This window comes from Natrix helvetica (assembly GCF_964273705.1).
Source record: "Natrix helvetica genome assembly, chromosome: 2".
NCBI lineage: Eukaryota > Metazoa > Chordata > Lepidosauria > Squamata > Natricidae > Natrix > Natrix helvetica.
This window is the reverse complement of record NC_138552.1, coordinates 67,961,285-67,978,189: the sequence shown is the minus strand read 5'-3', so window position 1 is coordinate 67,978,189 and position 16,905 is coordinate 67,961,285. Positions and strand designations below refer to the sequence as shown.

At 40.9% G+C, this 16,905-nt stretch overlaps 1 protein-coding gene across 1 annotated transcript in view; it reads right to left on the bottom strand.

Annotated features, from left to right (window-relative positions):
• LOC309387930 (uncharacterized protein) overlaps nucleotides 1–15,807 on the bottom strand; it is a 39,996-nt gene extending 24,189 nt beyond the window's left edge. The window contains exons 1-5 of the mRNA XM_081944863.1: nucleotides 15,360–15,807; nucleotides 10,073–12,014; nucleotides 6,791–6,905; nucleotides 5,225–5,310; nucleotides 1,011–1,069 (exon numbers count right to left, since the gene is read on the bottom strand). Coding sequence (XP_081800989.1) covers nucleotides 1,011–1,069; nucleotides 5,225–5,310; nucleotides 6,791–6,905; nucleotides 10,073–12,014 — 2,202 coding nt within the window. The 5' untranslated portion in view covers nucleotides 15,360–15,807. The remainder of the gene's footprint in view (nucleotides 1–1,010; nucleotides 1,070–5,224; nucleotides 5,311–6,790; nucleotides 6,906–10,072; nucleotides 12,015–15,359) is intronic.
• Between the last annotated feature and the right edge of the window lie 1,098 nt (nucleotides 15,808–16,905).

The following is a 16,905-nucleotide window of genomic DNA, read 5'->3' as shown; positions in this document are numbered from 1 at the left end:
AGTACTCATTTAAATAATAATTAACAGGCATGTAAGCATAATTACAATATAAAATGTTGCAAATGTTTTTATTATGCATATATCATATTTTAGTGTATTATTGTTGCAATGAATAAAATATTTCTTTTATTTACGATATATTTTTTCCAATTTATTTGTCCTCCTTTTCATTGTAAAAAAGTTGGTCACCTTAGCATTTTGGACAATAGAACGTGTTTTGTCCTCCTTTTCATTGTAAAAAAGTTGGTCACCTTAATATAAACATACTCTCCCACCTGTCTATCCTGCTTGATCATTTGTCAGGCACTAAATAGATCTAGTTCCTCTATTGGAATATTTATGTAAAGAAAGTTAAGGCCCAGATCGTTCCCAAGAAGTCCTGGGCTGTTTGTGTGGCTGGGGCACCCTCTGGGTCTGCTGGTGTGATGGATATCAATTCTCAAACTATTGCTGCCTATCCCATTCGATGTGTCCTTTGATTTGTGTATTTTATGTTTGAGAAATTTTCTTTTGCATGCTTGGACTGCTGACACTGTTTTGTTTTTAATTCCTGACCCTAAATCCTTAAGAATATGGGAAGAATAAACTGCAACAGGTTTTCTACATCTTTGAATGCTACTCATGAATCAGCTCTGTAACTACAAGGAACTTTGCCACAGTCCTTTTAAAAAATGCTTTTTATATTGTATCCAATTATAGCTGTGCGGGTTTCAAAAATAATTCTCAAGTATTTCAGATTTCTCATGAACACAATATCTCATTTCTATTAAAGCAGTCCACACTTCTGCACAAACCTGAAAAAAATATAGTGGCTTTAAGAATCATAATAACTGGCTGTAATAAGTCAGTTCCTTAAATAACTTCTCACCCAGAAGATTGGAAAAGATTTGATTTATAATGTTATCAAAGTTCTACTTCTAAACCTTAACTACATAATGGTATAAATACATTCTCCAAGTGCTTCTGTGCTACAGTTGTAATGTATAACTTAGAAGACAACATATGCTTACCATGTTTAATTTGTTATAATACTGAGAAGCGTTTTCATACTGCAACCTACGTTGTGTCCCTAGAAAAGAAATACGAATGTTGAGTTTCCCAAATATGCAGTTATTTGGTACAGCACAGCAAGCTTTTCAGAATCATAGAAATTGGCAATATTCATTTAAATTCCACTGTAGCTCAAGATACATTCATCATGTATTGAACAATTTGAAATTTCATTGGCTCATACCAATTTCCTTTCATTGTAACTCAAGTTGCACAGCTATTGCACTAAAATATTAAAGTACTCTTTTTTTTTTACAGGAGTGCTTTACAGTCATTTGCTTGGCAGATGTGAGAATGGAAAAAATAATACATTTTGACATGCTGAATGCTAGAGTTATCATAGCTGGGTTGCAAAAGCCCAGACAGTCACAAGATCACAGCAAAGTGATACTTGCTCCTATCTGTCTGCATTTTTCCAGCCCAAACTTACTAGTTCTGCTGAATGCTGGCAATGCAGAAACGATCTCTTCTTCTACCAAGCAAAAATGTATTCTGTCACAACTATAGTGCAGTTCGAATTGTGAAACTACCACCTGAATTCCGAGCTTTTGGGGTGGCTAAATTTTCAACAAAATGTACTCTGATTCTCCCAGTCAGTTTCCTGGTCCCTTTTAAAAGTGCCAGTTACGATCTTCTGTGTTGTAAATGCAATGCGTAAATAAATTCTTGCCTCATTTTACCTTTCACACTTTGGGATCAAGGAAGCTTTCCTATACATCCACATTTGCAGATGCTCTACCCTACCCTGGGCCCCCTCCAGTTGACCGGACGAGCCGTCAACAGTGAGTCTTGTGAGACCATTCTGGGAGGAGTTTGACTCTGTTGCCCCCGAGGATTTGGACAGGTTGCGTGGACGGCTGCGACCCACCACATGTTCAATGGACCCGTGTCCCTCCTGGCTGGTACTGGCATCCTGGGAGGTGACACGAGGCTGGCTTCTGGGCCTGGTGAACGCCTCATTGGGTGAGGGATCCTTACCAACTGCCTTGAAAGAGGCGGTGGTGAGGCCCTTACTCAAGAGGCCTTCACTTGACCCAACAGAGCTAGCTAATTATCGTCCAGTCTCCAACCTTCCCTTTTTAGCGAAGGTTGTTGAGAATGTGGTGGCACAGCAATTTCCACGACACCTTGACGAATCCGAATATCTAGACCCACGCCAGTCCGGCTTCCGACCCGGGCACAGCACAGAGACAGCCTTGGTCGCGTTGGTTGATGATCTCTGGAGGGCCAGAGATAGAGGTTGTTCCTCTATCCTGGTCCTATTAGACCTCTCAGCGGCTTTTGATACCATCGACCATGGTATCCTATTGCGCCAGCTGGAGGGGATGGGAGTCAGAGGCACCGTTTTACGGTGGTTCGGCTCCTACCTCTCCGACCGGTCGCAATGTGTGTTGACAGGGGGGCAGAGGTCGACCCTGAGGCTACTCACTTGTGGTGTGCCGCAGGGGTCGGTCCTCTCACCCCTCCTGTTCAACGCATATGTGAAGCCACTGGGGGAGATCATCCGTGGTTTTGGGGTTGAATATCATCTGTACGCTGATGATACTCAGCTGTACATTTCAACCCCAAACCACCTCAACGAGGCTGTCGAAGTGATGTCCCGATGTTTGGAAGCCGTCGGGGTCTGGATGGGGGACAACAGACTCAAACTCAACCCCTCCAAGACTGAGTGGCTGTGGCTACCGGCACCTCGGTTCAGTCAGCTGATTCCATTGCTGGCCATAGGGGGCGAACAATTGCCCCCTGTGGAACGGGCGCACAATTTGGGCGTCCTCCTAGATGCCCGGCTGTCAATGGATGACCATGTGGCAGCTGTGGCAAGGGGGGCGTTCCACCAGGTTTGCCTGGTGCGCCAATTGCGCCCCCTTCTGGACCGGGATGCCCTACGCACGGTCACTCATGCACTGGTGACGTCTCGCCTGGACTACTGCAATGCTCTCTACATGGGGCTTCCCTTGGGACGCGTCTGAAGACTGCAGCTAGTCCGGAACGCAGCCGCGCGGGCAGTCATGGGGAGTACTAGGTACTCCCACGTAACACCGCTCCTGCGCAAGCTGCACTGGCTGCCTGTGGTTTTTCGGGTGCGTTTCAAGGTTTTGACCACCATCTTTAAAGCGCTCCATGGCACAGGACCTAGCTACCTGCGGGATCGCATCCTCCCACACACATCCCTGCGGCCAATTTGCTCTCACAGGGAGGGGCTTCTCCTGGTGCCGTCCACTAGGCAATGCCAACGGGCGACACCAAGGAGTAGGACCTTCTCTGTGATGGGCCCAACCCTCTGGAATGACCTCCCCCCCGACATTAGAACTACCACCGACTTCCGCTCCTTCCGACAAAAATTGAAGACACACCTGTTCCGATTGGCTGGCCTGGCATAATTATAACGTCTACCTCCTGGCAAACATATTTCTTACTGGTTTTTTAGGGGGATTGTTTTTTAAATTTAATTTTATAGGATATTTGTTGGGGTTTTAAATTATTTACTTAACTGTACAGTTCTTTAAACCTTTTTATCCTCCTCTTATCTATTTATCTACTTAATAATTTTAATTGTCTAATTTTATAGCTATTTATGATGTATTTCTGATATGGACTGTACACCGCCCCGAGTCCCTTTCGGGAGAGGGGGCGGTCTATAAGCGCTTAGTAAAGAAATAAATAAATAAATGTGATTCCAGCTGCTGGAAAAAATCCCTGGCTACAAACCTATGACATCATGCATTTTAACAGATTTCTGTGGGAATTTATACACAAAAAGAATAGTTTGTTGCACAGAAAATTTTTCTAAAGATCAAATATTTTTTAGAAAATGGCCAAAGTCACATGGCTTATTCTGAACGATGGTGACAGTAGCAAATTATTCTTCCATTTCTATGTAGAGGGGAGGCAGGCAGAATTTAGTTATTGAGAGAAAATGCTGTAATTCAGAAGCCAGGGCACCAACTCAATGTTAAATTCCGCATACTGTTGGTTAACAAAAAGAGGCACTGACTTCTGCCGCAGGTCAACAGAAATGAGGTTGACTGCCAACACTCTGCAGGAATGAAACATTGCCAAACAGAAGAGCCAGCAGCAAATGATGGTTTCAAACTGTGCTTTATTTTTCTCTAAAACAAATAGTTGATTCCCTCACTCTTTTAGTAAATGATGTCAATTAAAATGCTGATGAGCCATTGGGTCAAGTCCACCATAGTTTTAAGCAGACCCCCTGGGTACATTTCCAATTCCAGAAACCAATTTTGTTATGAATAAACCAAGAACCAGTCTCTGATTACTAGAATAGATGGATGGGTAAATAATTTGTTTGCTTCTTTATTTTTTAGAATACTTATATGGCCATCCTACACTAACAACATGACCACATACAAAATCACTATGCAAAATACAAAAAGAGAATAGCCACTAAAAGGGAACTAAAACAAAACAAAGCATTTAAATGGCAGAAACTAACACTTTTTGTATCTTATTATTTCAAAATGGAGACTCATTTTATTCAACTGGTTCCCAGAGAGGTTGATTCTTGTTTTAATTAAAGCAATCTGCACTGATCTGTTCAGTGCAGATCACCCCATGACTGATAGCAGAGCCCCCCCCCAAAAAATTAACATGGAAAAAAAGTTTATTGGGATGAAACAGATTCCTTATGAAAACATGCTAAACTGATTAAACCCAGGATATAAAAAGCAGAGTTGGAAGGGACCTTGGAGGTCTTCTAGTCCAACCCCCTGCCTAGGCAGGAAACCCTATACCGTTTCAGACAGATGGCTATCCATCTTCTGTTCCACTGATTAATTGTTCTAACTGTCAGGAAGTTTCTCCTCAGTTCTAAGTTGCTTCTCTCCTTGATTAGTTTCCACCCATTGCTTCTTGTTCTACCCTCAGGTGCCTTGGAGAATAGCTGGAGTCCCTCTTCTTTGTGGCAACCCCTGAGATATTGGAAGACTGCTAGTTAGATTAATTTTACTAGTAAAAGTACTATTGAAAAACGAGATCTGTTGCAAAAACAACATTTTAATATGTTTTATTTCTCATGAACTTAATTATAGTGGCAATGAGTACTTGCCATTGTCCTGAAGCAGTGGATTGGCGACAGATTATTCTGGATCAAGGAATAGAAAGAAAACTGAACAGAATTTTTGATAACAAGGATGTCACCTCAAATTCTACAAACCTGAAGGTGGGCGGCTCTGGGAATTATAACTGCTCTTCCTTATTAACTTCTTGCCTGTTGCAGGTCTTTGGACACACCGTGATCTACTACAGAGAAAAACATAGTGCAACATTAATAAAAACAATTACACAAGATGTTCTGTGGACCAATATTTAGAATATTTGATTTACATATATAGCTCATTTTTTTCTCAGCCTCAAAATCACTGGGCCAGTTGTTACTTATCCATTCCACACTTTCCCTTCATGCCTTAAACAAGGAAAAATATGCAGGTAGCCGAGGCAAGTGTGGTGATACTGGATGACAACACTCATATTTCTCCTGTTTACATAGCTTACTTTAGCTTGTGTTGTTTTGCTGTTGTTAAGGGGGGAAACAGCCACCAGAGCTAATCCTCCTCCACATCTGAGTTGCTGTGATAAGTAAACAGATTGTTAGACTTACTGGGAGAATCAAATTTAGTGCTAACCTGCCCATAAATAAACAGATTACAATTTCCTTCAAATAGTCAAAAGATGAAGAAATTTAAAAATCAAAATAAGCAACAAGCAATTTAAGTTTGTTTTGCTTTTGTGCCTTTGATTCAGTTTTGTCTTCTGGCAACTTCCGGGACTAGTTCCTGAAGTTTTCTTGGCAAGGTTTTTGCAAGTGGTTTGCCATTTCCTTCGTAGGGCGAAGTGTGACCCGATCTATGTGACCCTGCTGGTTTGGGGCCTCAGGCGCCTCCGGGTTTCTAGCCTAACACTTAACCACTACACCAAACAGGCTCTCTAATTTTAGTCTTTAAAAAGTGCAAAGTTCACCACTCTCGTGAAATGCATGCATTTTGGTGATACAACGCCTATGGCAAGGCCTATTGTTTTTATTTAGATTATTATACTCATGCATGCACTTCAATGTTATTCCCTTTACGGTAAGCAAAACTATGCAAAGCGCAGAAGAGCGTAAAAATGTTGAGAAAAAGACTTGCCTCGGAACCAATTCCCCAGTTGCCGCCGCCACCATCTTTTTTTTTAGTTCTGCGCATACGCAGTATAATTTCCATTGAACTGCACATGTGCATGAAGTGTGCATCCAGCGCACACGTGCATGCGCACAAGCAAACCAGCAGTAACGCTGGCCAGAACCACCACTAACAAGATTTACCATACTTCTGTGTAATTTCTACTACTGCAGCCTGTCTGATTTCATCTATGAATACACTTAAGATATTACTAGAAAAATCTACATATGTGTGTATAATATTACTTGTACTAGACTCAATATAATCCATCTCAAATTAGTATTTCATAATTAAATGGAAATAGTTGCGCAGGGAAAACATTAACAGAGAAAACCAGTGTTCTCTTTAAAATAGTAAAAGATTGTTCAGGACTGGTACATACTAGTGTGCTTCTAAAAGAATAGTGTTGATATCATGAGATATTTATAAAGTATAAAGCAATCTGCAGGGAACCATTATAAATTCTGGATTTAAAAAATGGGAGCCAGAGCACAGAGGAGATATGCCTTTTGTAAATGCACTGCTTTGTTCACACGGTTGTATTAAATATTAAATAAGCAAACCTTGGCTTCAGTTCTCTCTGTGCGTAAGATGAGCATGAAATGTTGGCTCTTTCCCAATGTTTCTTAGGACTAGCCTGTTTTGGCCTTGATTTCCTGTTTTCAAAAACTTCCTGGTCTATAAAAAATGATCCACAGAATATATTAGTTGCAATCATAGTTAATTCCAACAGGCAGTTAAAAGGAGCCCCAGGGAATGACGTAAACATCTAAAACACATCCTTGGCATTCATGAGGCATATTAATAGAATAAAATAAGTCCAAAACCAGAAACAACAAATGGAATTTGATTGGATTTCCCAATTTAATTACATTTGGACATAAAAGGGGAACTCTGAATATCAGCTGTGGAAATGTTGCTTTCAGTAGTCACAGAGATGCTGGACCAAATTACAACTTCTCTGCACCTGCTTTCAGTTGAGAAGGAAGAGGAGAGAGTTTGCCAGTAATTAATAGAGTATATGTATAAGAGAAGATTAAGCCTATTCTCAAAGGAATCACAGGAACTAATGTTAAAATGATGGTAGTAGGTTTGCATCATTGTGCTGAAAACATTGCCTTTTTCTTATGTGCATCGGACATCACACATAACTATCTCCAGGAACTTGCCCAGCCTCAGTAGTGCTTGCATTATTACAGCAATGCCAATACAAATGGGAAAAGATCAGCTCTCACCTTTGATTTACTACAGGGGTGTCCAAACTTGGGAACTTTAAGACTTGTGGACTTCAACTCCCAGAATTCCCCAGCCAGCATGGCTGGCTGGGGAATTCTGGAAGTTGAAGTACACAAGTCTTAAAGTTCCCAAGTTTGGACACCCCTGATTTACTAAATCACTATGAAGTAATCAACTTGTTGCTAGAACTAGACCAGTGGTTCTCAACCTGTGGGTCGGGACCCCTTTGGGGGTCGAACGACCCTTTCACAGGGGTCATCTAAGACCATCGGAAAACACATATTTTTGAAAAAATACGGAAAACATAAAATAATTTTATGGTTGGGGGGTCACCACAACATGAGGAACTGTATTAAAGGGTCGCAGCATTAGGAAGGTGAACTGAACTAGACAATCCTACCTTACTTGGGAGCAATCTCTTTATGTTTTAGGTAAAATGTGCTTTGGAGGTTTATCTCATTCGTGCGGAGCAATAACACCAAGAGCATACACAGCAGCTTCTGTGTGCACCAGGGACGTGCGGTCAGGGGAGGCAGGGGAGGCAGAGCCTCACCGCTCTTATCATTAAAAGAAAAAAAAGGGAAAAGGGAAAAGGCACACGTGGTCCAATTCCCTGCCTTCCTGAGTCAACATAAAGGGGACCATGGAGCGCGCTCCGCCGGCTCGTGCTCCACGGTCCCCTTCATATTGACTCAGGAAGGCGGGGAATGGGACCACGTGTGCAGGAGGCTGAGGCTTCCTCGGTCTCCTGCACACGTGGTCCCATTCCCCGCCTTCCTGATGACGTCACCAGCCTCACCAGCCATAAACCTCACCGCACGTCACTGGTGCGCACCCAGCCTTAAGGAAATCAATACTCTGGCCAAGGACTGGACATATTATGAGATCAGAGCACAGTAAATACTTTGGATATACAGTATGAAAAGTCTCAAATGGAAAATATGTTTATTCATAATTTCATGTATTTCTAAGTCTATTCTGAAAAATGCCAACATTTATTAGTAAATAACGAAAATGAAGACAAAACCTAGGGGTCTCTGAAAACAGCTGGCCGCGGAAGGAAGTTGAAATGGAATAACAAATGCATGGACATGTTTTTAAATTGAGTAGCAGCTTAACACTTCCGTTTTCTTCCAGAACTAGATATTTTCATCATGGAAGAGCCACTTGCTATCGCATACAATGATAGCTAGAGAAAGGATTTATTTTTTTTATCACTCTCTCACCATAGCGCCATGGTTCTCAACCTTCCCAATGCCGCAACTCTTTAATACAGTTCCTCATGTGGTGACCCCCAACCATAAAATTATTTTCGTTTCTACTTCATCACTGTAATTTTGCTACTGTTATGAATAGTAATGTAAATATCTGATATGCAGGATGTATTTTCATTATTACAAATTGAATATAATTAAAGCATAGTGATTAATCTGCGAATCTTGGTTTGGGAGAAGATCAGCCAGGCTGGGATTTTCCAGGATAAAACAACCTCCCTGCCTGCTTCCAGCAGCAGTTCGTGGTTTACATGAGTTTCACTTTATTAAGTTTACTTTTTTTACATTCCGTTCCCCCCACCCACCCAGTTTTTTTTTCTTTCTTTCTTTCTTTCTCTTTCTTTCTTTCTTTCTCTTTCTTTCTTTCTTTTTCCTTCCATTCCTCCCTCCCTTTTCTTTTCTTTTCTTTCTTTCTTTCCGTTCCCCCCTCCCTTTTCTTCTTTCTTTCTATTCTTCCTCCCTTTTCTTTCTTTCTTTCTTTCTTTCTTTCTTTCTTTCCATTCCCCCCTCCCTTTTCTTCTTTCTTTCCATTCCTCCCTCCCTTTGGTCTTATGCGACCCCTGTGAAACGGCCGTTCGACCCCCAAAGGGGTTGTGACCCACAGGTTGAGAACCACTGCCATAGCACATATTAGTTCAAAACTCTTTTACATTTCTAATGGCTAGCTCTCTTTCATTATGTGGTGGACAGGACATGTGGGAATCTAGAAGTTCCCAGCATCATTAGGGCATCACACAACACTCCAAAGGATATGTATCAGAGGTAGGTTGCTCGCGGTTTGGGCAAACCGGTAGTGGCGGCAGCGGCAGGCATCGCACATGGTAGTGCCGGGATTTGCAATACATCTCTGATATGTATAGCCTGCAAGTTATTTCCCTCTCTTCTTAATACAGGGAAGATAAATTTAAATTCTTCCTGAGTGACTGACATAAGCCCTACAATTAAGGTATTAAATATGAAATCCTATAAATCCTGTTGTTTTCAAAGGACTTTATGGCTAATACCCTTCCTAGATTATGCCATTAAACCTGAGCCACTGCCATACCATGGAGTCATAATTTTAAATTATCAATAAAATAGGACAAGAGTAAAAGAACCTTTCTAAGTAAATTTAGAAGCTTTCACTAACACTTTTGTGTTTGTGGCAAAGTAACATGGGACAGCAGCTGGATGTCCTCCAAACAGTTTTGATTTCACCTGCTGACCATCACAACCAAAATGGATAATATAAGACATTCTGGAAACCGTAGTCTAACAAAGCATCAAGTTTCCTGCTCCTGCATGACTTTTAAAAATAGTTACACATCTCACTAAAAAACAACAGTCCAATTTTACCTTTAAAAGTGCCTGTTCTCTCCATTTGTTTGGGGGCGCTATTTGCAAACTGAGGCTTCAATACCTGATCTTCAAAATGATTTTGCTGTTTGATGATCTCGGTCCTTTTCTTGCCTTCAGAAGTTCCCAGGTCATTGTTCATATTTTCATCTGTCTGCTGTTCATTCATGCTACTGTTTTTACAGTAACAGGATCCAGTATCGTAATTGGCTTCTTTGGAAAAACCATGTACTTGGCAGAAAAAGAACGGATGGGCATTTTCACACTGAAATCCTTTGGACTCATTGAGATAGTTCAAATAAAAATAATATTTAGCCAAAACACCCTCACTATGGCTGAAATCTAATGGGTCTGTATTGCTATAAAGTGGTTTCTCATGACCATCCCCTTTAACACCTGCAGTGGAGAACTCTTTAGCACCATCAGTTGCAGGAATATTATCATTTACAGAGCTTTGCTCATTTTTGGAGATGATACAAGGCTTATGTATTACCTGGTCATCACTGATCCGGGGCTGCCCAACTAGTATAACAGAGTCAATATTGCTCTTATTCACGCTTTTAAGACTGTGATTCAGATAGTCGGAGCCCTCTTTATAAGTATCATTTTCTGAAGTCTTCAGTAATGAACTCCCAGAACTGCTCTTGATGTCTGTATCTGAATAGCCCAATGGAGATGTTAATTCTGCATCTTTTTGATATGTAGCTTTGTTAAAATTGACATCCTGTTCTTCGATATATTTCCTCCCTTTAAAGGTATTGTCCATTTCCAGCGTTTGCTGTAATTTAGATTCATTTCTTTGGTCTGAGGCTCTCTCTAGAGCTTCAATATCTGACATCTGATCTCTCGGTGTATCTTTTCCTACTGTAAACTTAGAATGAAAATGGATATTTCCATTTTTAGACTCTTTGTAGTTGCTTTTCATGGAATTCTGTGTCCCACTAAAATCATTATATTTTGGGGTCTGTGTAAAATCCTTGCATTTGTATTCTTGAATCTCCAAGGTTTCCATTCCTGGATTGCATTTTTCAAAGCAGTCAGGCATTATTTTGAAGAGAGTTTCATCTTCCAGCATTGATGAACTGAAATATTTCATAATGGTCAGATTGTCAAAGTTAGCACTGTCACCAAGTTTTTTATAATTTTTGCTGTCCCTAGTCGGCCACTTTAAATTATGTTTTGTCATGTTTGCCCACTCTTCATCTGAACTGTCACTAAGTGGAGCCCAAAAATAGTTTTCATTTTTATTCTTGGCTGCCTGGATAGAATTTGAAATTATGTTTGCAGGACATAATGTATTTTTATTTACCAAAGTCCCGGGAGTTTCTTGTTCAAAATTCTCTGAATTATTTTCAAAGGCTACAGAACTGTTTAAAATATTTGCACTTAATAGCTTTGGATCAAAAGTGCCAGGCTTTTTATTTATGATATCTTTGCCCCCGTTATTTTGAACCATCTTTTTAAATATGCAGTGATCCAAGACAGAAGGACTACTTTCCTGAATGCTATTCCCAATAGGAGACTGATCAAGAAACAATTCTGTCCAATTTACATCTTTGAGTTTTTGAATCTCAGGGCTGCTACTTTCCCTTTGTAGTTTATTATCTAATTCTGAAATACATGTATTCTTTAAGCATTTTCTTTCTTCAAGTCCAGCTGTAGCTCTTGCTGTTTCTTCTTCCTTTCGTAGAAAGGTCACTTCAGAGAGCTTCCAAAAGGTTGAATGCTCTTTTCCATTTACTGTTTTGTTGCGTTCTTCAAAGCCCATCTTGCTATCAGTTGTAAAATTCAACAAACAACTTCTAGACAGTATGGAATTGTTATTATCTGCTGAATAAGGTGCTATTTTTCCATAACAAGTTATAGGAGTAAATGGTACAGAGATTTCATGAAGAGTATCAGCAACAGATGAGTGTAGTATCTTCTGAGGCAGATATGCCATCTGTAGAAATAAAAAAAAAGTGCATATTAAAGCTGTTTTATCTGAAGATGAAAACTACTGCTGAGCCTAAAGGGTTAAATGTTGGAGGTCTCATATCATGTCTCCCATAAATCCTTTGAGTTTACACACCCTGGCCTACCTTGTTACCTTACTAGCTGTTTCCTGGTTATTGTTACTACTACTTCTCTTCCAAAGAATGCTTTCGCTTGGGATCCTATCCCTACTGCTGGTGTATAAAACGGGGTGGGGGGGTGGGGTAACCTTACAGCCTAGATTCTTTACCAGCAAATAAGTAGAAAAAAATGAAAATAATGAATTAAATTCTCTAGCTGCTTTCTGACAATTTGAGTTTTGATTAGGGAAAACAGGCCCCTCTCTTGGAAGTTAAATTGATACAAGTTATAATTAAATCACATTTTATTAACAAAAAGAAAAAAGAACAAGCAAACTTTTATTATTTATTTTAGGTAGTCATATGCACAACAATCAATGTTTCAGGAAATAAAAAAAATAGTACTGTTAAATCCACAAATGGATTTAACTTAAAGAAATCTGTTATAAAAATTATGAAGGAGAAGATAATATTGTGATAGATCACAAGTTGACTTGATGGTCGGAGATCTCAAGAGGCATCAAGTATACAACAGCTGAACTTGCATAGTTCCTTTTGGATTCTGCTTTACTTGGACTTACATTTTGGCTTTCTGGAAATTCCAAGCTAAATTCAGCAGCTGAAGAAAAATTTCAACCTTCTGCCTCTATTCGCTCCCAAAATGGCATGCCTCTTTTTCTCCTGTAGAAATATTTCCTGCCGTCTCATGGAAAGATAAGCAATTATTTCTCCCCAGGAGTGAAGAAGTTGAGGATTTGTCTCAGTGATGTATATGGCAAACTACAAGTCACCTCAATGTTGGCAGAAACTGACAAAGTGCCTGTCATTTACATCACTCAGTCAGTAGCCAAAGTCACCTCAATGTTGCAGAAACTGACAAGAGTGCCTGTCATTTACATCATTCAGTATCCGAGAGAGAGATAAATGACAAAACATGTCACACTGTGATGTAAACTTCACTGATTTTGTACTTGTGATGTGACATTGCACACACAAATACCTAAGGGTAACAGTTTGTGTTGTAATGCCAGGATACTTCATTTTGTTGAAGAAACCTCCAGATGCTACAGACCCCTATACATATGGGGCTGAGGTTTTGCTTGCACATTCACAGCAGGTATAGATACTGATATTTCACAAAATTATATTAAATTAAAACTTATAAGACTGCACCTCTCAGAAGTTAAAATAGTGAAAATATTATATTACAATCTCTGCAAAATACTATAAACCCTCATCTTATTTACATAAAACAATGAACTCCATCTTCCTGAACCAATGGATACATATGGAATAAGTATTTTTAAAGCTCTTACAAAATAGTGAAAATAGATGTGGCCAGTTATGTATTTTGAAAAAGTGGGATGGAGAAACTTGCCTAACAGCAAATCGAGGTCAAGTCTTCAAAAATCATTCAAAATAATTTAGACAACAAGTGCAGGACACAGATTTCCAGTCACAAAGTTGCTGAAACAAAGCACATCAAAATATGAAATTTAAATTGCTGAGTTTTTTAGAGAAACAGGATTAATAAACAACTAAACAATAGCCAAACTCACTAAGCATTAAAAGAGCAAAATTCTAACTAGAAGCATCTGTAGCAGGAGAACAAATAAAGATGGCAGTCACACTTCTGTGATTAAAACTTCGAGGTATTTTTGTGTGTGTGTCATATCTGACTGAATCAATAGAACACCCTGTTGTCACACAGGAAATCAGTCAGAACCAGTGGTATCTGAACAAGCCCTGATGACACAAAAATGACAAGCATGTGGCAATATCATGATGCAAATATTGAACTTACGGTATAGACATGCACCCTTGTCCCACTTTTTGCTCCTTTTCCACCAGCAGCTGTAGAGGCACGATAGGGATAAGCAGTGGAAAAGCCACACTTTCTGCCCTGTTCTCTGTCAGCTCCCATATGGAATGATAGTTTTGGAGATTGAAGCATTCAGGATGTGCATGTGAATATTCCTAAAATCAGGATCCTGACTTGAACAATCAATGAGCAGCTTTTATAATGATTTCGGACAGAACATAAAACATATTGATCTTCCTGATTTTAAGTCTCCATTTTACATGAGGGTGTAGGACGTTAGCACCCACTCCTCCCCTAGAAGAATGAAATATCTTAGGAAATATTAAAAAGGCAGAATATGATATTTCTCTGGATGAGAAATGGAGAAATATTTTTTTAAAGACAAAGTAGCTCCCTGCAGCTTCACACCCCCCCCCATCTTTGTCAATAGGCCATTGGAGCTTGGGTCAATCTATTCTACATAACAAAGGAAGGTTTAGCCGTTTACCCATCTCACCACATTGCAACTGGGAAATACATCAGCCAACAAGGCAACCAAACCTGGACTCAAAGACAGTCTACAGAGTTGCCCCTGCATGGCCCCGTAGAAGTCTGACAACCAATCAAAATACAAGCTCAAGTTCAAAGCCCAGAGAAGGCATAAAACCAGAGACTTTCAGCATCTCTGTCTCTTTTCTTCTTCACCCAACATCTTGAAGCATGTGATCCCCTTTTCCGTTCAGGAGCTCAAGCCATGTGATCCTGTCCACCATTAAACCATCTTTCCAAGCAGCCTCATGTTTCCAGTGTGTTTTTCCCCAGAAGGACATTTCTTCCAAAAAGGGAAAAAACATCTTATGAAATGCTCAAATCTTATTTCTCAGACTCACAGAGAGTGTGACAACACAGCATTCTTATGTCATGCCAGCTCCTTCTAATTTACTAGAAAAATTAGAGGGCACAAGACTTGAGGTGTCAGTTTGATTCTAGGCCAGCTTGGTCAAGTGGTTAAGGCACCTAGCTAGAAAGCAGGAGACTATGAATTCATTCTGCCACAAAAGCCAGCTTGGGTGGTTTGGGGCCAGTCTCTCCCTCACAGCCCAGCCCAGGGTTGTTGTTGCAAGGAAAATTGGAAGGTGTGTTGGATATGTTCGCAGCCTTATTTTTTTTAAGGGATATAAATAAAATAAATGTCTCTCTCTGGAATTCTTTCTTTATGCAAGACTTGAAGGGTGGGGAGAATTTCATTCATTCAGAATAGCAAGAGTTGGAAGGGACCTTGTAGGTCATCTAGTCCAACCCCCCCAGGCGCAAACCCTACTACACCATTCTGACACATAACACTGGGCAGCCTAGTTCGGATTTCGGCCCCAAAACCTCAACAAACCTCTCTTTCCAACCACGAGCCTGAGCTACGGGTAGTAAAACCCACCTCCTCCGACGCTACGTAGCATCCTCCTAACCAAGTTCCGGGAAAAAAGGAAACTGCGAGCCTCCCTTGCGCGGCAGCGGGAAAAGCTTTGCTTGCGCGGCTTGCTTGCAGTTTTCGCGGCGCCCTCGAAGAGACTACAGGTTGAGCTGACCTCTTTCTTTCTCTCTCTTTCTTTCCTCCCCTTTGGAAGAAAAGGGTAAAGAAGAGGCGCAAAGATGAAGGAGCCGCTGGGAAGTTCTCTCTTAACGCCAGCCGTGGGAAATGTGTACTCCACCATCCCCGTGGCAACCGAGGACCGAGGGTGGAGCTGGCTGTTGAGAGAAAAGGAGATGCCAGCTCCTTGGCTGAGAGCGCCTGAACCGGGTTCTCCTTCCCGTATATTTTTCGTTCAACCGTCCCCGCCCGCCTTTCCCCCCGTCCTTTCTCCTCCGAACCCAGCGGCAGGAAATCCAACCCCTGAGCCAATCAAATGACCTAGATTGGTAGTTGTAATTCAACATCCCATTAACCAGTGCCGATATATCTGACTTTATCCTAACTAAGCCTATCAGATGAATTTTGAGCGTGCGTTTCAATAGGCTTTCGGCTGCCGTGTGTATCTCCTGAGCCTACTCCAAGGTTAACTTCAGACCAACAATCAAGTAAACAATACCCCAAACAAGAAACTGCCAAAGAGCCCTTAGTAAACAGCCAATCCAAAGAAACCTCCACCGCAAGTCACCAGAATGTAAACTGACAGCAAACAGCTTACCGGCGTGGATAATGTTACCTACTTTGGGTAATGAAAAGTTTGCAAGAAAACAAGCAAGCTGAGGAAGCACCAAGGGACACCCCCGCGCGCGCGCGCGCTTTATGCTTTTTTCAAGTTTTGGAAACTTTCTTCAAAATAAATCGGCTCCAGCTACTCTATGGACAAGAAGCCAAACTTTCCTTGCGTGAGCACATAGTTGCACTAGGGGGCGCTGTCGGATTCAGAGAAAGTAAGTGGGGAAAGTTCTTTTTCTGACCTCGGTAAAGTTCTGAAGGAATTGCGCTGCGTTCTCCCTCGTCGCGCCTCCTGCGCAAGCTTGGCTTCGAATGGCGGAACAAGCGCAGTTTGCGCAGAGAAGCTTCCCTGCACCTGCAGGTTTAGTTTAGTTTAGTTTAGTTTATTTAATTTATAGACCGCCCCCTCTCCCCGTAGGGACTCGGGGCGGTGTACAGACCATTCGTAATCAAAACAATAAAATGACATAAGACATGCAACATAAACAACTCACACACACGGTCTGTTATAAAATCCCAAAACCAATTAAATATTAAGAACAATTTTAAAACCCATTAAAACCCCAATATAAAATTTAAAAAGCCATCCAGTTTAGAGTTTGGAAACCAAAGAAGGAGCGCGATTGGAGACACCATACATACAAGATCGGGATTTGATTCTCGCTTCCCTCCGTTGTCACTTTGCTGCTGATACCATCAATATCTTTTGGAGATGGGGGGGGGGGTGATTGGAGTTTTTATTGAATAAAAGTCGGCTGTGCCAACTGTCATCAGATAAATT